General features: G+C 43.8%; 1 protein-coding gene across 4 annotated transcripts in view; it reads right to left on the bottom strand.

Moving 5' to 3' along the window:
• Window positions 1–1,315: 1,315 nt before the first annotated feature.
• Window positions 1,316–20,558, bottom strand: part of LOC119033346 (arginyl-tRNA--protein transferase 1) — a 56,113-nt gene continuing 36,870 nt past the window's right edge. For all 4 annotated transcript variants that reach the window (XM_037123312.1, XM_037123314.1, XM_037123315.1 and 1 more), the window contains 2 exons: window positions 9,610–9,730; window positions 1,316–2,185 (listed from right to left, as the gene is read on the bottom strand). In XM_037123312.1, the coding sequence (XP_036979207.1) occupies window positions 2,007–2,185; window positions 9,610–9,730 (300 nt within the window). In that variant the 3' untranslated portion in view covers window positions 1,316–2,006. The remainder of the gene's footprint in view (window positions 2,186–9,609; window positions 9,731–20,558) is intronic.

The raw sequence follows: 20,558 nt of genomic DNA, 5'->3' as shown, positions 1-20,558 counted from the left end.
GAGTCAGCTGCTGGCCTCCTACACAACTCGATAACCTGCCTGCGCTGTTTACAGGCTTAATTGCAGCTTGTGGGTCAGCTGACATCAGACCGAACCATTAACTCGTCACACCAGGTACATTTACCGACACCCTGGGCCACACACAGCCAACACCGAACAGGACATGGCATCATGATGAACGCTGAGCATGCAGTTGACAAAATCAGCTGGGGTTATCGTTTCTAATTGCACCAATCTGATTAAAGGTGTTAAAATACACACACAGTGAATGAGAAAATTACAGCACATATTACAGCACATTTCCCCAGCTCTCACCTGATCGCACTGGACACCTGTAGTTTTTAGGATACAAAAATAAAATATCAAACTCTGTTGCACACTTTTAAATCACTGATCAGCCTGGTCCCTTCTTACATGATGACTTTTTAACCCCACACACTCCTGCTCGTCTTAGATCTGCAGACCAGCTGCTACTCTCTGTACACAGTGCGAGACAAGAGGGATTTTTGCCACAGGGGCTCCACAACTGTGAAATAATCTTCTGTTGCGAAACAGGCAAGCCACCAGAGTATCCTCCTTTGAAACTTTTTTTTTTAATTAAATGGATTTTATTAAGAGTATTCTCTTGTTAATATGCTTATTAATTTATTCATTGTTAGGATTTTCACTCCTATCTTTGCTTGTATTCCACACTGCATTTTCTGTTTATGAAAAGTCTCATATGAATTAAGTACATCTGCACATTTAGCAAAACATTAAGCTTTACTTAGTTACACTAGTAACAAAGCGGCTGCAGAAGACAGATCTCTGATGGCATTTCAGCCTCCACGGCTTAACACACTTTCCTATTAAAATTTTTAAAAATCTTCCAGAGCATATTAAAACTACCAACATTTACCGTAAGTACAGAGAAATAGCATTAAGGTCCTGAACCACGGCCATGACCAAAGACCTTGTGTGTTAAAAACCACTGTGCCTTAAAGACCTGAACTCTGCCTGCTGAGACCAGCTCAGATGATCCCTGTCCTGGCTGAGAGCTGGACTGCTGTTGACACCCTGTTTGGAGGCGAGAGGCCATTCACATTTGTGTTCTACCAGCTCATATATCTGACACCTGTTGCCTGGGCCAATTCAGTACGTCCAAGTCGCGCACTTATCTCTGTGTGCGCATGTGTTTCGGGAGACCTAAGCTTACTACTGTATGTGTAAAAATGCACAGAGTTTGAGCCAGCAAGAGGATGCCGTTTCCAAAATCCCACTGCTTATGGATTCAGGGTTGTGTCGCATAATGATCGTGTGAAGGAGAGTCACGAAGTCCAAGCAGGGAATATACAACCCATTTATTCAGTTTAAGAAAAGAGCAAATAAAGCTATAAATATAACAGACAAAAACACTGAAGACAGTAAGTTATTTGCTTCAATTAAACCCAGTGATAAAAGTCTTTGCAATGTTGTGGTGAAGTATGAGTCAGCTTGAAGTTTTGGTATTTAATGCAAGCAACTGAAAACCACCTTCCAAATCACTGGACATTCAAAGGAGAACACGTTCGTCAAGTGGCGACACGACACAAGCTGGTGTGAGGTAAGTGGAGAGCTGTACCCTGTGTGTAGCTGGACGCTCTTTGACAACATCATGAAGCACGAGGGCTTAAGAATGAAAAAGAAATCAAAGCGAAGAATACATGATAGCACTGATAACATTCAGTGGACCGGTCCCTGTTGGGGAGGCAAATCAAACAAAAAGGGGATGAAGAAACTTTAACTCATAAAACAAACGTGAACAAGACATGTCTGATGAACGAGGCCGATAGGTGACATACACACATACAGTAGATAGTGAGTGGCTACTGCATTTTTCCAGCCTAAGCATGGTGAGACTACTGGGAGAAGCAGCAGAAAGCACTTTCACAGTGAGGCGACACATGGAAATACAGAAACTGGCATACATTGCTGGGAAGTGTGTTTTTACGTATGCTAAAAAGGTGCAGTGGTGTGACGCTGCGTGTTCAGGCGCGGTACAGCAAAATCCTTTCTGCACAGTCCTGGCCGACCAAGCCGGCGTACTGCTGCACCTCCGTCTCGTCGGCGGGGCCTCTGCGTTTGCGGGTGTAGGCCGCGTAGGGCATGACGGTCCTTCTGTATAGCACCAGAGCTCTGCCCACGTCCTTCAGCACCCGAGCGTCTCCTGGAATGACACACACGAGGACATAATAAGGAGCACTGCAGACACATCGAGCACAATAAACATTGTCCTTATTTTCCCCCGTTCTTACGAGTTAACCTCTGAATGACTTGGCAAGGATACGCCATTATTTTCCGAGAAGCTGTTGGAGGAGAAGAAGGCATTTTTTTTTCCCCCCACAGCAATAATTCCCCTATGCCCTAAACCTGGAGTCACAGTGGTGCGTGAGCAGGCTAGTTAGTTGGCCTTGTTTACGGGGCCGTGCTCCCTGCTGGCCTGCCAAGCTCAGCATTTCATCAGGCCCTGTGTCATACACTGCCAGCTCCCATTAGACCAGAGAAAACAATGCTAAACTCAAAAGTGTGCGTGTTTAGCAGCTACGAACAGTCCTCTGGCGAGTTGGATGGAAAAACGATGACCCCTTGCGCTGACACCAAAACCGCTGCCTCCAGGAAAGAGAGGTTGAGCCAAGGTGCCCACAGCTGGCACGAGGAGGACATGCAAGTAGTAGCACAGCGGGGGAGTATCAACTGAGCCAACCAAACTCAATGTAAACGTGTAAGGCAAATGGGTCCCAAAATCAAACACAAGCACTCATCTTCACACTCCTGTCAGAATGGAGGAGTCTGTGCTGTCACTCACAGGGAAGTATCTAACATCACCACAATGGACCACATCCCTGCTCTGGTTACTCTGACTCTCAAAATGCTTTTATCTCTCTCCTCAGCTCTTAGCTTAGACCCTTTAGCTCATCTTCTCTTAGCGTGCAGCTGTTTAATCGAGTGCAAAATGCCTAAAAAATGTCAAATTTATGTCATGCCTGAAATGTACATCACCTCCACATACAATATTTATATCCATCAGCGTTTCCCGTATGGGGTAATCCCAGTCTGGCCTAGCTGAGAAAAAAAGACGAAAGTCTGTGGAATGGACTATCTGGCCAGGCCTGTGGCGACACATCAGTCAAACAGGAGCTTGAGTTAGATTTGGCCTCCCACTCGCCACTCCCGCCCCCCCTGACAACACCCATGTGGCTCACAGCTGAGCACACAGGTGGTACGAGTGATGTGAGCGCACATATTTCGGACTAATTCCGAAAATATTTGCCACAGTGCTGCCAAATCCCTCCAGATCACCTAATCAACTGGGAAAACACGACAATAGAGAGAAAACACTGTGATGTAATGCCACAAACAAAAGTATTTTTTGCCAGATGTTACGGATCCATTGTTTACAATATGCTCAAAGGCACACTGACTGGACTCTGGCTGTTCCTAGGCTTGTGTTCATAAACTGGTTAAAGCAACACGGATCAGGGGTTGGTGGAAATGACGAAGTAAAGAAAGAAAAGGGGTTTTTTACACTAACTTGAGGGTATTTTGCCTTTGTGGAAAAAAAAATGTGTATGTGTAAAACGGGAGATGGAAATACCTCATCTGAATAAGTTCTGACTTTAAGAAGATGAAAAAGGACAGGATGAAGAAGAAGGAAAGCAAGGAGAAGAAGAAGAAGAGGACGACAAAGAAGAAGAGGACTAAGAAAAAACAAGAAGGAGAAGAAACAAGAAGTAAAGGAGGTCATTTTTTTTCTACCGTTTGCTTCTTCCTAGATATTTTCATAGAATTAATTCCCAGATTAATTTCCACATTTCCTCGTACATGGCCAATGCGACTGTTTTTGTTTCCTCTTCGTCTTCTTTGAGGCTTATTGGCGGCTGGCAAACAACCACTTTTATTTCCAGTTCAAGGACTTCTACTTCTGCTGCTGTTGCAGCCATGTGTCACACGTCTGCAACATTTGGAATATTTCAAACGTTCACTACAAATTCGCTTGACAGTTAGATGGAAAGACAGCTAATGACTACATCAGGACAGCGGCACCAAAAGAAACTGTCAAAATCCCATCAGTGACTATTAAAATGGTCATGTGGGTTAAGGTAGATATACAATAAGTGAATGTCCCAATTATTCAGGTACCACTATGGCATCAAACTTGCACATAGAGTCTCCCTGAAAAGCAAGCCAGAGGAAAGAAGTGAGCTGGGTATCAACACAAAACCCAGAGGCTCTTCAGCGCTCACATCCTCAGTCCCCATGAACATTTTCATATTTCAACTTTTTTTCTTTTTTTGTATAAATTTGAAACCACACTGCGCATTCATGTTTTATTTATTAGCCCCATTTCCCCGCTCAGTAATGCCCTAACCACTGTGTCTTCCCTCTTCTCGAAAAAAACCCCCAAAAAACTGCTGAGTCACATAATTGAATGCGTGATGCAAACTTTTAAATGAAGAAAATCAGCAGTATGCAAAGCCTCAGCATGTGGGGAACCGTACTTTAAAAGACGTAAACATGTTATGTAACTTCCACATTACCGTAATTTTAGTCCATGAAGAATTAATGCGTCCTGATGGGATGCAAGTGAAAATATTTAAACGTTCGATGCTTCTTTAATAACCTAAGCTGCCTCCTGCGTCGTCTCTTTGAGCACTTTGTGCCTCCTCATGTTCTTTATCAGAGCGACAGTCCAGTTACACAACACTGAAGCAAAGTTATGACACTGGTCTTAAGCCCCACTGTCCTGTTGTGAAGATATTAAGTAGTGAACATTTTACAGACTGGGCAGATAGCAGGAGCTCTAAGATGGTCTATTAACCTCAGCCGTAATACTGAGCAGAGGCTCTATCTCTCTTACTCCAGGCAATCCAAACATCCGCTCCTCACATAAACAACTTTCATTTCTTCTTCCCTCACTCCATCCTCCATCAATAACCCACTCTTCACTTTGAGCAGCTCCAGACGCTGTTCCCGCCAGGCCCACCGGACGTTCAGTGACACGCCGCTCTGAGGTCACAGCTCCTCAGGGTCGAGGTTCAAGGGTCGGGGGGAAGAGGAGTGTTGAGGGTCGGGCCGGAGAGTGAGAGGGTCAGACCGAGGGCGAGGGGCCTCGACACCTCGCCACGCTCCTCTCTCTCTTCCCATCCATCTTAAACTTTTGAACACTCGCTGGTCAAAGGCAGGCCATCAGGTTATGACCACTTCCTGTGACCCAATGTCGCAAATCCACGACGGGGCTCAAGTTTGAAAGGAAAAAGGCCAAAATGGTGGTGTAGTAAGAAGACTTCTTTTTGACCAGAAGACCTGGGTTCAAGCCCTTGTGTTAGCATGCATCCGCTCATTTGAAAGTGAGACCCGGGATCTCTGTAGCTGACCAGGAATTTTGACCTCAAGCGTAAAGAAAGCAACGAGAGAATTCCGCCGGATTATAAGGATATTTTCTTCATTATTATTATTAAAATGAGGAAAAGATTCTTCAAAGGCGATAAAAGTGCTGCAGATCCGGGGAGGAATAAAACTACCTCCTGTATTATATCAGAAACAGAGAGCAGTATCTGTCTCTTCTCTACTCTGAATGGGAACATTAGTACGAGTCAGGCTAAGGAGCAGTAAGCCCGGTGAAGAGCAGAGCAAAGTGGTTCTGACAGTGAGACAAGATATGAAAGTGTACACGTTAAAAGCTTGACATATAGTAGAGAAGGCAGGGGTCTTGGGTGTAATGGGTCAGTGGAGTCAATCAGCTTGATGGAAAATGACTGTGTGAATTTGTAAGACATGAAAGAGAGAAACAGAGTGAACATATTCTATTTCAACATTTTAGATATTTCAGTGCAACTGAGCGTAGTGTGTGTACGCTATATGTAATTTGTTAATGTGCGCTGGCGCCTGCTGGACACACTTAAAGTCCAGGCGCTGACTACTTGTGTCACACATTTTTCCAAGTGTTTATCCTGCTGAGCAGGCAATGGCCCCCTACTCCTTTTTTTGTCAAGCAAACACTGATTATGAGTGTGTGAGAGATAGTACATGTGTGCTGTTTGGAAATGTGTGTGTGTCCATACCGTGTGTGAGTCTGTGAGAGGCCGCACTGAGGCCTAAGGGCCCTCGATGTGTCAGCAACAGGCTCGTAATCAATGTGAGGCTGCTTCGGACAGAGTTGAGTAAACTTTAGATAAACTGTCTTTACACACCTCATTAGGACAGCTCTGTAACCCCGGTCACCCTAACAATTTGAGCGCACAACCAGCACCCCAAATATCTTCACCCCTGGATGAGGCTTGGAGTTCAAGGCAGGGACTTAAAGTCTGTATTGGAATTAACGGAAGTTCTGGGGAAACTGAAATTTCTTAAAAAGGTTTCTGTTGAGTTGTTTTAATCTTTCTTCAATTCATACACAAAAAATGCTGTTGCCAGTTCAGGCTCTCACTTTGATGGGTGGAAAGTTGTATTGTCACAGTGTGTATGGACATGGCTGAAGGTTTTTTGGACTCGATTTGACAGTTGACAACTTCTGGCTTGTCAATGCACTGAAAATAATAAGACGACCAACATGGATTCAACTAAACGTGGCTTTTATGGAGCATTACCATTAGCTACTCAACAAATTTCAGGTTACGAGGTAAATTTGTCGTCATTCAAAATCAGGGTGTTATCCATTGAACCAACTGTAGATGACAGTCAGCTCATCCACTGATACACTGAATATCTACTGACACATAGCAAAGACAACACAAACAAAATAGTGATAATAAAGGGAGTGAGAGAAGTAAAAATATTCCTGTGAGACTGCAATAGATAGTTACTTCCTAAAAAGATACCCAGGAGATTCCCAAACCATTAGATACATGCAGTCAGGACTTCCCCAGGCCATAAAAACAAATTCCAACATGTTTTTATTTTAGCCAAAAACAAGCCACACATTGACAAACTGCCAATTAGGACTGTGCCACAGGCCTCAACTGAGTGCCATACTGCCAACCTGACGATGACACAGGGCAGGCTGACCTGGTGACAGACTGACCACTGGGTGAATATCTGGGCAGTACTGAAACCTCCACACGACCACTGCGGTCTGGCAACGAGCCTGGGAGCATACCATCAAGACAGCTAGCACTGAAACATAATGACACTGCGTTTGGACAGCTAGGCCTGAAATAATGTCCCGACCCGTCCAAAATCAACAGTCTACGCAGGAACGGAGGCACCACAAGAGCCACAGACACACAAACACACTCCGGACACATTGGAAATCGCCAACTCTGAGACCGCCACTTTGTCCTCAGTAATTTGTGCCTACTCAGGAATTAGTGGCATGATCAACAAGAAAAGGTCAGACCTACCGCTGGCTAAGCTGTTAATGGCAATGTAGTAAATGACCATCCTACTAATGGCCTTTTAAACTGCCTCGTTTCTGCTGGGTGTGGTGCTTTCTCCACCACTTGAGTCAACATCAAAAGCTAGCCAGGAAATCACGAAAATGTTTAGGATCCTAATTTCCGTAAGACATGTACTACAACTTTGATGCTTTATGAATGGTGCAATAAAATGCCCGCAAGCCTTCCTTCATCACACAATGTGACCTTTGAAAAAAATGGGACAGAGGAAAAAGGCATCCATGCCAGAGAACGTTTTGAAGTGTTGGTTTTTTAAGTCCAAGTATGACCTCACCACAACAAACTCTTAAGCTGTCTTACCACATTCATATATTCTTCTACTATCCTACGCCTTTTGCCAGCACACAGCCACCAGCCTCCCTCCCCTTTGCTTCCCATCTATATAAAATCATTTTTATCACACACCCCCCCTCCTCTCCCTCCATCTAATCTTCTCTTACTCATTCTCTTACCTTCCATCTATCTGTCCCAGCACTCTTGACAATCAAATTCTGTCTTCTCACATCTGCTATTACTGTCTATCTAGTGTCTCTTTCCTGTTTGGTGCCTCTTTGGTGATGCAGATTAATGGGCACAAGTAAACAGGAGATGGCTCTCCTCTGTACACTCAACCGCTCAGGTTACAAGCACTTGCAATATCCACAAGTATGTGTGCATTCATACCAACAACATCAAGTCATCTCCTATGATAATTCATATGAAGTAAAAGGGAGTCTAAAGGTAACAGACGTGTCAGTTTAATACTTTTTAAGACCTTTTTGTGATATTCTTTACCCAGATTAAAGACAGATTATTGGTCAAGTCATCTGCTTATTCAAGAATCACTGGTGAGTATAAACAGTGCAGTGCAGGGGAAGTTTTTATGTAGGAATATTGTTATTAGAGGGTTAGGTGTCCTATATGCTACAGGTAGGTGCAACATAAAGGATTGGCTTATTTCTACATTAAATAAATTAAAAGATGAATAAATCAAATTATGTTGTTTTCACATTTAGTCCCCTTCAGCCCACAGAATGTACTTACGAACGATCAGTCGGCATCTTTTGAGCACAACCGAACATGCCAAATGAAATCAAACTGTATTCAGACCTCCGAGTATGGGTCACTTCAAGTCTGCTTTTCAGTTTGCTTAACAAGTGCATTGTGAACACAACATTGAGGATCAACTGTCTACAAGGTACAAGTGCGAAGTTTTCCCTTCAATTTTATGCTCACATGAAGAACAGGATTCAACGGAATAAAGTGAGAAAAAGGGAGAATCCTTGCACATTTTATGACTAGCAGTATTCTGTAGGGAGGTGCCTAAAAAGTGTTGACAATTCATATCATACTTAATATGAACAGCTAATGTGGAAAAGACAAGTATAGCAGCGGCAATCGTCTTTCAAAGTGAAAACTACAGATTACCATAAGAGGTAAAGCTCTCCACGAGCAGTGTCACATCCATTGGACAATGTTGGTTAAAATGAGGTACGAGTCCTTCCACTCAGCATGCAGGGCCATATGATGTAGGAATTTGACTGCACATTCACATCAAACCACCTAAGGCCCGAAAATGCAGAATCAACACAGAGGAGTGAGCAGAGGGGGGCTGAAGGAATGGGGGAGACAGAATATGTTTTAGTCTCTTTCTGGCTATGCACCTATGCAGAAAGTCTTTTCAACCTTTCAAACCTACTTACACTCTATTAAACACTCTCCCTGGCCCCCATCTCTCACCTCGCCAGGCCAAGCAATAGGCGTCTGCCAGTCTACCTTCCGCATGTGGTTTATTATTGCTGATATCACTATTCATATAATGGCACTGTGGTCCTTCCATAATGACGGCCCTGGCTCTGCTCTGATCACACTGAAGGATTGCAGGGGGAGAAGTCCATGTGATCGGAGCTGCCGGCCCTCTCTTTACCCCTGTTCAGTGACTTGGAGCAAGACCACAGTTTCAATGCGGCATCAATGTGAAACCAGATCAGATGTTAACACGAGGTTCATAGGTTCATCCAGAGCGGCGTGCGCGAATAAACTGGAGGATCCAAGACTGAACTCACAGCTGCGGTTCAGTACATCTGTAATGTTAGAAATGTATGTAACCGTATGGAATGTAGAGATGAACGAAAAAATGCAATCGCCTCAAGTTCCAGACGTTTAATGCCTTAAATGGGTAAAGATAACAGCAGAGTGGAGTGTTGAATAATTGTACCTGCGTCAGGATCCTGGTTGAAACGAGCGTAGCGGGAGTTCTCAAGGTGGGGTACGCATCGCTCTATTGGAACCCAGACAAAGGTTTCTGGGCACAGGAGGTCTGAAGGCCGGTACTGTCCCTGGGGAATGAAACAAAGAGGGAGTGAATCCACTGCTAACGTAATTTTACATCATTTAAATCGATCCAAGCAGAAAATGTAAAAAATCCAGAGAACTGATGAGTTTGAGTGTTTTATCAAGGAAAAACCTTTTGTTTTGTTTAAATGGATAATGCAAATGATCCTTTGCTGCATCACCATTTTCACACTAGCCTAGTGACCCTGTAGGGTTAAAGTTTGACAAGTTGTAAACTGACCTCAGGATCAGGGCTGACACTTGGGTCAAACTCCAGCTCCATTTAAGTTCTTTATCTGAGCCATGTTTCTCTGTGTTGTCTTCAGTGCTGCACGGGAAATGTAAACACTCCAGCATATTGTAATGTGTTGCTTGTGAAATGGGTACAAGTCTGTATTTGACCTAACATTTTGAATGTAAAGTAAACCAAGCTGAACAAAAACAGCTGCGGGGCAAAGGAAAAGAAATGAGTGAGGGGTTGAATGAACAGAAAGGAGGAGAAGGAGGAGGAGGAGGAGACTCCATTATCAGTGACCTGTGTTCTATCACATGGCTCCAAACAAACTGTCGAGATAGTTCTGTAAACAAGCAGGCGCCTGCAATGGGCCCGCTGCACCATCTCAACGCACACAATAATATTTATGTGTTTTTTTTGAGACATTAAACTTGAGGACAAAGACTTCACCAACATGAAGCAAAGTTTTATACACAACTGAGGTCAAGAAGGGCTGGATGCCTCAACTTCGAACAAAGAAAATAACACAGATGGCATAATGAACTCAAAACTAAAGAAACAGCATCACTGGAATAAGCTGTTGCTTATACAAGCTCACTGACCATGACCCATCTGTCAGTGGGCCTATATGGAAAATATGCTGCCTGTTTTTACATGTAGGAGAGGATGCCTTGAAACTGAACTAGGCTGCTCCAACAAATCATAAACAGAAGAATTCAGAGTCAGGCCTTTCCCTTCAAGGCGGACTCCTATTTTGTAACCACCTAACTGCTCTGCCCCACAATAAGGTAAAGTAGAAATCCATAAATTTAGACATTCATGCAAAAAGTATATAGGCTCAGAACAAGGTCCACGCTGTAAAGGGGAATAAGCATTTCAGAGTGAAGCAGGGGACACGAACATGCTTTAAGTGCTTCTGCCAACAGATGGATCGGTGTGGAATGCTATGAATCTGTAGCTGCAAACGGACACACACATTGATCGGATGCTCTCCGTGTCCCAACAACCTACAGCCGTCTGCAACTGTCAGCACAGGCAGTGTGACGGCCTCACACTCTACCTCACCTCTATGGACTCCTTCAACGCCGCATTCGGACACACCTCTACATGCTTAATGCACACACAGGTGGTTGGTAGTGAGACACACTCACTACCACTATAGGCCTGACATTGCACCTCAACTCAACCTGACTGTGGTGGGTGGAAAGAAGAAACAGAGTGAAGACAGACGTGAGTGGAGTAGGCAGCCTAACCTGCTTTAGCTGGCAGGGTGACTAAGTGCTTTGCGAGCAGAGTTTTAGTACTACTCTTGGTGCCCTCCTTTAAAAATTCTCCCCCAGCAAAAGTGGATATCAGAGTCCCACCGTTGTGTCTACTGCAAGGTTGTTAACTAAAACTTCAGTAAAAGTATGCAAGAAAACGTTGTTAACTGAAACATTATGCTTGATTAAAAATAACTGAAAGAATATTGTATACTTAAAAACTACTAATCTAGAGTTTATATACACAGGAAATGTCTTTAGTTTTAGTCTTTGTCAATTTGGTCAAATTTGCCAACACTACAAGCATGAAGAGTAATAGTGCATGAACATGTATTGAGACTGGGATGTCTACATAGCAGTGAGTCAAATTCCTTTAGAAATTGTTTGTACTGTAATGCCTGTTCTGGACAACACTGCTAATATTACAATAAATAACTAAAAACTAATAATGAAACTTATAAAAACTAAACTGAAAACTCAATGAAATAAAGGTAAAAACTAATGAAAAATGTGAAACTGTAGTGCTATGAAAACAATAATAACTCTCTACAGTCCAAAATGATGTATCCAGTCCTTCTGCTGTATAGTAAAGAGCGGCCTATCGAACCAAAATGAGAGACAGAGTCTGGTCATGGCACAGGCACAATTCCTCAATTCTCCCCCCTGAAAAGAAACAACGATGAAGAGAGGGATGGAGGAGTATGACAGGACCCAGCTATTAGTGGTCTGGACAGAGGAGAGAGAAAAGAAAGAAAGAAGAGGGAAGAGAAAAGCTTGGTTGGCCACAACCTATCTGTCAACTTCTTTTCTTTACTGGACTGAAAGTGAAGACTGAGCTCACCACTGAATTTCTTTATCTTCCCTCTTATATTTTCTCTTCCCCAGGTCGGCTTGAAGGCCCTGTAATTCACGGTTACCCCTGCAGCTTCCTTGGCTCTTTTTCAGCCCAATGTTTTTCTGCTCACAATATCCATCTCAACAGTTACTTACACCAACAGAGAATGCAGTAATGGTTTCCTGAAACTTCAGTGAGAGAGGAGACTGATGTGCAGACTGTAACAGCCAATCTAATAGCTGAAGGTGAAATGGTCTATTCCAAAAGAAAATCTATGTTCCTGAGTGGTTGTTAGCTCAGCAAGTGGCATAAAGAGGCCATAGGAAGTTAGAGTGACGACTCGGAGGGCTACCCGGCTGCTCGACAGATAACCGGGACGAGACTTTCCAGACAAAGAACATCTTTTTGGTTCTGTTCCTCCCTTTCTAAACGCTCAGCGCCTCCCGCACAAACCAATCCGTCACCATCCTTCCATTCTTTCTGTGTTCAGACGGATATGGAGGTGAAGCCAATGACTGACAAGCTCTGAAAGGCTCGTTTAACAGAGACAAAAAGAGAGGCAGGGGATCAAAAAAAACAAGTGGAGAAAGAAGGAAACATGTACAAACTTCGGCGGATAGACTTGGCTGCCATAGGTGGTGTGAGAAACGAGAGGGGAGATAAGAGGGAGACGGGGAGGGACGGGAGAAAATTAGGTGCAGCTGAGTAAAGGGATGGTATTTAACGTCGCTGAGACATGGACTGAGGCAAGGCTGATGGAAGTGATAGGAGCCGTCTGAGTGCCAGGACAGAGGGGCCCAGCACGGAGAGAGGACGTTGGAAGTAGGGGGTGAAGAGGGAGGAGTGTGAAAAGAGAGAGATGAGGGAGGAGTAAGGTAGACAGAGATGAGAGAAAACACAAATCGGAGGAGAAACAGGGTAAAGAAACTTAAAGAGGAACTTTGTTTTGGAAAAGAAACTTAAACAAAGATAATAATACAAACTCATAACTATTTATTCTTTCAATAACTTAATAAACAAGCTGTTCTCAGAGGAAAATAAGGTCCTCAGACCACTGTCTGAAGCTAGAAAGGTGGCGGGTCCGCCAAATATAAACGAGGTAAAACTGTACATGTGCTGTCCTTTAAGGTTTGTTTATTCAGTCATGGAAAAGAAGAGTTTGTATATTTAGTTTGTTTAGGCACAAAAGACGTGTCACTGAAGATCTTTCCCTTTTGATTAAATTTTCTTCCCCAAAACTACATAGTGCACCTTTACAAAACAAAGACTGTACATTTACAAGTGATAGACTGCACTCGTAGATTTAAATATATTGCTTTGTTAATTAATGTGCAGAGAGGTCACTGTTTACAGGAAAGCAATCTTCTCCAGTGCAGCTTTACCAATGAACTGAACTTTAACGAGACAGCGGGGAAAATTACTCATTTGAATAACAGGCCAGCCTGGTGTAAACAATTACACAACCTCAATCATCTGCAGTAAATAAACACATATCTCCACAGAGCCGGACACGGAGTTACACAATCCTCTGCAGATCCATTATCACTCTGAGTGCGCCGGTGACACGGCATCACTCATTCTTTTCAGGCCACACAGACTTCACACACATACAGATAGCAGGGGCCCGGCTGTCTGCTGAGTGAACTTTATTGCCAAATCAAACACACAACTGTCAACTTGTTCCTCTCCTTCGCTGTGCACCCCTTCTGTCTTGTTTTCTCACACACCTCAAGACAGGGACTGATGCCCTGGGCCCATACCTATGATTTATACGAAAAGCGATTAATAAGACACATAAATCGAGAGCGTTGCTGCAGCCAAGGAATCCTCATGGAAACCTACACCTCTTTTTCCTGCCGCTGTTTTCCTTCCTCGCTGCCTTATGCGTTTGGTATGTGTAGAGCTGAGACAGCTTTCATCAACCGTGAGACTGAAAAGTGACGTGACATCACCCACTGGTATGTGCACTACCCTTTTCAGGCCTCGAGTCCGGCATTATGGCCATTGCCATCTTGATATCTAGGAGCGTAAGTGACCAAATTTGGAATAAGTACATTGCTCCCACAAAAAAAGCAAGGGCGTTCTACTTTGGCTGTAAGAAATTGTGTTGAGCATTGTTTTTAGCATGTTCTGACACTACATGGACCAAGCATCATCATCAATAAATAAAGAAAATCAAAAATATGTGCGGCCACCAGAATTAAAACTGAAATCAATCCCACATTCTTACTTTGTTCTTATGCTCCTTTGGTATTTTCCATTACATTATTTTACTTTTACGACATTGTCTTTTATTACGCCCAAAAACATACAACGCTCCATTTGGCTAATATAAGGCAGATATAAGTTACTATCACATCACATGTTGCATTAGAGAAAAAGCTTTTTGAGGATGAGATCACTCGTTGCTCTGCAGTCACACAACAGAGTTATGAGTCAAAGTGATCCTCTTTCAGGCCTGGTGGAGTAAAGACCAGGAGGTGGACGTGGTGTCCCAGTCAGAGGGTTTCCCTGCCTCCATCTGCATTGCTTTACACCACATCTGCTGCTGATTTCCTCCTGTTGAGTTTTAACCCACCCTACCCCTCACTGAGGTGTCCCTTTATGTGCGAGTGCACACAAGTCAGGCACTGTGCAGAATGTCTGAATGTAGTCTCAATGGATCCATTCTTGATAACAGTATCAGTGCAGCTCAAATCTGTACAGGATGGAGCATTAAGTTATAAAGTAATCTGCTGGTCAACTGAACACCTACTTCAGTCTGAGACAGAGCGGCTCCAGTGTGTGATGTAAGGCTGGTGGCAGAGTAGATGAGGTCACTAATGTTAGACCTCTCTCTGTTTGTCTCTGGCAAAAGATATATTGTCCAAAAATAACATTCAATACAAAAAGGAGCCTGTTTTATAACATAGGAGGTCGAGCATGAGCACAATAGTGAATGGGATATTATGTTAGGATTACGTATTTGTCAAGCACTCTCAGTAGAACATGGACGTTTGACCCAAACAGACAAATACGGTCGCCAAGTCACATTTGTGATCTCCTTGCAGAACGTTATTCAGCTGGTTGTCAGGGCAGGACAGGCCTGAAGTTGGAGGGTATACAAAGAGGCCCAGTGTGACCCAGAGCGGAGCAGATCTAACCCAGGTTGGCCCAGGCCAGCACTCTGACCCAGGGTCACATTCAGTCAATCTCAAGTCAAAAAGCAATAAACACAGGCCCTGATCCCCTACATCCGCACTCTCTCTCACAATACGCTCCCTCCATCGTCCTAAGACTGCTGAAACACATTCTGCCCAGACAGGGGGGCATGGCCGAGGGGCCTCTGGCTGCTGACGGACACACGTAAACAGCACAGCTCACACAAACACACATGCAGCTAGACAAATAACACCAAAAATCAAGCAGACTGGACAGAAGGACAGCACCAATGAAAGACAAGTCCAAACAAGCTATGTCCCACACAGACGCACTTTCATCACAGCCTGTGACAATATGGACATGTGTGTAAGTGCGCGTGTCTGTGTGTGTTGAGGTCCGTGTGTGAATGCCCTGAACATGTCTTGGGTCTGTGTTTGGGGAGATTTATGCTAACCGTTGCTCTTTAAACACTCGGGCCCACCGAGGCCTTTTCACCCTACTCAACACATTACCACAGGACGACCTTCAAATAAAGCACCCAGGCTGGATAAAGTCTCCCCCATGGGCCCCTAGACAACCCCCACAATCCCCCCCCCCCCTCCACCTAGTCCACTCTGTCCCAGCACTCCCTCGCCTGGCTATGCGTCACGGCTCCATGGATGACAGGTTAATGAGGAGAAAATATTTTTACAGGATCGCATTTCGACAGAGCCCTGAGAACCAATGGCAGCGCTTTTATGGGCATCAGCTCACATAGCACCGGGCACTTTTATCTCTTTATCTCCTCTGGTCTTTATGGGCAGGCAAGCTGTTACGCCTGTCTTACACAGACCACAGCTTACCGACCTGCAGTCGTAGTCGCAGCAGCCCCTAATCTCGGTATTAAAACCCCACCTCAAACTTCTAACTCCACGACCAAACCCAAAGCCCTCCACCCACTCTCTGAATACATGTCTAACTGCATTTATGAGTCAAGCTCATTCTGTTCAGTGGTGCTTATCAAAAGATCTGAATGTACTCCCTCCCCAAAAAGAAACTGAGCATTTCAGACTAAGTGGCAGAGCTTCAGCAGGTTTGAAAATAAATAGTGGTGAAGTTAATGGCAAGGCAAACACCTCCGGCTGGCAGCTAGAGGGCTCTGGATCTGCTCAGCGTGACACCATCTCCAAACTCTCATTTTCACCCTTGTGACCTTCACACCTTCTCCTTCTGCCACCCGCTAGCCCCCCCTCCAAAAGTCTGTCCTTCCACACACAGCAAGACTGAATCGTCTGACCTGACCTCTTGAACTCCGCTCCCTCAGACCCTCACCCTGTCAGCGCTCCTCCTAGGAGGTGCCAAGCAATGGCAGCCCCCAGACTGATCTGTAGCCTGTAAATGATTTGTTAAAAACACAACTGTGCAAAACAACAAGAGATGATGGGGCGAAAAAGAGAAATTAACAAAAACTTTAGACAAATGTTTCTGCTGAGAGGTACACTGTTGGTGGTCTCCTGTCGAGCTAAATCAAACAAAACTGTTTCTGTCAGAAAGGCTCCAATTTAAGACAGGGGGAGGGGAGAGAGCTGGAAGGCAACAAAAGAGCTATGCTTCAGCTTATAAATTTCACAGAAAGAGTGAAAATGTGCCGGGTTGGGTTTGATCTTATTTTGACGGGCACAGGTTTTGTAACATGAGGATTGCTGGAAGGTAACACTGCTGGCATAGTAGAGAAATACCTTCTAAAAACCAACAGAATATTGCTTGATCTGAAGAAAAAGAGCGGGGCAAAAAAAAAAAAAAGAAAGAAAAAAGGGAGGGCTCTCTTACGGTAAACACATGGGAAAGTCCATCAGTTTCAGCACGGAACGCTGCACTCACCACAGTAACTTTATACTACCTCTATTTGAGCCGTCATGACTTAGTGCACCTTAGCATGCAGATATGACAATTGGAGAAACAGGATCCATGCCACTGTAAAAAAAAAAAAAAAAGCTATGCCTAGCAATAACATTAGACTCAATTATCTCTGGATGAAATTGGTTGAAAGTTTGCTCAGTCTGATCCCTTCTCTCTCTATATCAGTCTTTCATCCCAACCGGCATGGTGGCTGCTTTCTTAAAACAGTTGCTGAAAGAAGAGCGGAGGCAAAAACGAAAGAAAGGTATGGTGTGTGATGGTATGCCTGGACCTGTGTAAACCTGCAGTTCCACACATTATAACCAAGAGAAATGCATAAACAAAAATACATTTTAAAAAAGCGATGCCATCATGAGCAAATCTAATGAGTAAAACAAAAAGAAATGCTGTTTACTGCCATATGATAAGCAGGGATGGGGGCCTCTGTTGGACACAACCACCTCTAGATGCCTCAAACTCACTCACTGTCACTCTTAATCTGCAAAGATGAACAACAAGTGACACGCAGAATGTGAGGTCACACACATGCACATAACATACTGTCTGAACGGGGGGCCCCCCTGAGCCAAAATAACATGCATGCAGATTCCTGATAGCTGTGGCTCACAGCCGTTTTCGCATGTCCTAACCTGCAACTGCGTACCTGGAGAGGAGACAAACTGTTTGAGGGAGAGATTCATTTCATTAATACAGAACACTCAGTTATTGATGGCCATGCAGTGATTCAGTAAGATGAGTATTGGTTTTCTTTTTTCCAGATTGATTTGATTGAACTTTAATTAAATCAGTGAGGAATGAGAGGTAAGAGAGATCTTTAGTACTGATCACTGTTCAACTTAAACAACAGTGTGCAGGTGTGTATTTGTGCATTGTACAGAGAAAATTAGGTCCGATGTGCATGCCTGAGCTTGGAAGCACTTTGTCATGTCTAATTGATGTCATGAGAACTAAATTGTGCTGCAGGTGACAGAAAAGCCTGCAGGCAACACACACTGCTTAAGGCATCGCAGCAACCGACTGAAACCAACATCAAATTCTTCCACAAAGTGTCTGACACCTGGATGGATTCATGTCAGGTTCACTGAATTCAAAAGGTCTGGCCATGTGGAAAACTGCTGGCAGTTGCTAGAGAGCTGACCGGCTCTCTGACGGTGTTTGTTGTTTGTGGGCGAGGAGGAGTCGGGCTGAAAGGGAGCGGAGGTGCAGCTGCTGCGAAAGGGCTCTTTAAAAAGTCAGTGAAGTACCACCGGGAAAACGAATAATCCTTTTCATCTTGCCTCCTTTTCTCATTTGGCACACATTTTGTCACTCCTTTTTTTTCCCCTCTCTGTCTGTCCTCTTCCTCCTCCTTTCACTCGTTTTGCTCACTCCTTCTTTCTTCTTCTCTGTGGAAAATTTAATGGTTTCCTGAGCTCAGAGTGAGACATTCTTTCACAGTGAACAATAATAACAAGAGTAAGAGCCACTTCATGTAACTCTCACACTCCCTCACCGACTGGGTACGACTGGGTATTCTGTCTGTTTGTCCTTGCGTATGTGCATGTATGACACACTCGAGAAAGTGCTTGATCTGTTAAGACCAGGTACTGCAGATTGGTAAAGGACAAGTGGGTGACCGGCTCTTTTGTTATCATCACAGTCTGCTTATTCAGTGCTTAAAAATAACCGACACGGACAAGTGATCACACATACGCACACTTCTGCAAAGAAATGGAAAATCACTCCAGCACGGCACAGATCTTTTACTCCTTGTTCTGTCCGAAATGAAAAATGCAGAAATTTGTCGAATCAAAGCTAATGAAACTCTGAGTACATTTTGTGGGCAGCCGAGGCTGGATGGTGGGGTAATCGGAGTGAGGTAAAGTGCAGGGGAAGGCCAGGCTTCTTCCTGCATACACAATGTTTGCTGCCCACCAAAGAGGTTTTAGCCAAAGCCAAAAAGCCATGTTCCGAACCGATAAAATTCAGGACTACAGGGGGACAAAGAGAGGAGGACTCTGAGATTATGTCACTGATGCTTAGTACTCAAACACTGTCAGAGTTGATGGATAGTGTTTAGCTGGTGTCCAACTTCTAATATGAAGATACCGACCATAACATCATCACCATCTTGTTGCTGCCATTTAAATTCACCCAGACACAAATAAAAAAATGAACTATGTGTAGCTCTCATTTCGTTATGCAAAGTTATGATGTATGATGTCAAGTAAATCACCATGAATACTGAATATTTCTGGTAACATTACAAATGCTGGATTAATTAATATGCATACTAGCATGCTTGTCAGCTTCGGCACACCTTGCCGAATGTCCAGTGATAGTGGAGCGTGTTATGAGTGACATCGTGCAAACAGCCAGTCATTTATCAGGTGTACTGTTTGGTTGCATCAGCAAGAGACAACAGACTCAGAATGTAGATTGTGTGGAAATTGCCATTTCTGTGTTTAAAATGTCTTTCTTACAATGTGATCATATATTCAGTTTGCTTCTTTAAATGTTATAATCATGTAATGTCACTCAGCTTTGGCAATAATGTAGCTTACACATTCATGTTAATAATGCTTAATTTAAATTTGAAAAGTCACACAGCAAATTTGTAAGTCTTCATATTCAATTTCAATAGAAACATAAGAAAGATTAAAAAAAACTCTCTAGTCCAAAAAAGAAAATATTCATTTAATTCTAAGTAAGGTTGTTCAAAATACAGGTTTATTACAGTTACAGGAAACCATGTTTCCTTTGTCGTTATTAAAATTAGGTGATCAAAAATGATCTCATCTATCATTATACATTTTTCAGCTATATCAACCAGCCCTAACTGAATACAGACTTGTCATGCTTACTGTCATACACAGTCAAACCCCCCACAGGTCCATTCTGAGCCAGGAAAAACTGTGAAGGCAAGGTGATTCTACAGATAAACATGCTAGTGCAGATTTAAACTCAAACTCAAGTGCTATAAGAATGCATAAACTATGGCTGCATCTGCTTCAATGTCCTGATGGTGCCAGCATTTTACTGAGCATGCAGTGACATGTTTTTGTAAGGGAAGCCCCAAGAGATGATAATAGCTCATATCAACAAGCCAGAGAATTTAGCTCTCTAAACCACAAAGTCTAAGTTACTCTGTGTTAAGTCACGAGAGTGGTTCTCTCAGATGTCTTTAAGCTACACATGTGAAAAAAAAGACTGATGGCAGAAGGGCCAAGACCTTTGGTCTCATTTAGCCTCCAACAGCTTCACCTTCTGCTCTCTACAGCTCAACATCAGAGGGTCGGGGAGGGCCAAAGGACCAGGGACAGGGCCAGGGGCAGGATGTCACGTCTAACCCTGAACCCACCAGCCAAACCAGCAAGGCTCTGTGGGACGCTCCGTCCCAGCTTTGAGAACAAAGGAGAGGGTCTGACACTGGCCAGGCAGCCCCCTGTTACTGGCTGGACTCCAAGTCTTCTAGGACCCTT

Source organism: Acanthopagrus latus, chromosome 15 (assembly GCF_904848185.1).
Source record: "Acanthopagrus latus isolate v.2019 chromosome 15, fAcaLat1.1, whole genome shotgun sequence".
Classification (NCBI taxonomy): Eukaryota; Metazoa; Chordata; class Actinopteri; order Spariformes; family Sparidae; genus Acanthopagrus; species Acanthopagrus latus.
This window is presented reverse-complemented; position numbering and strand designations above follow the sequence as displayed.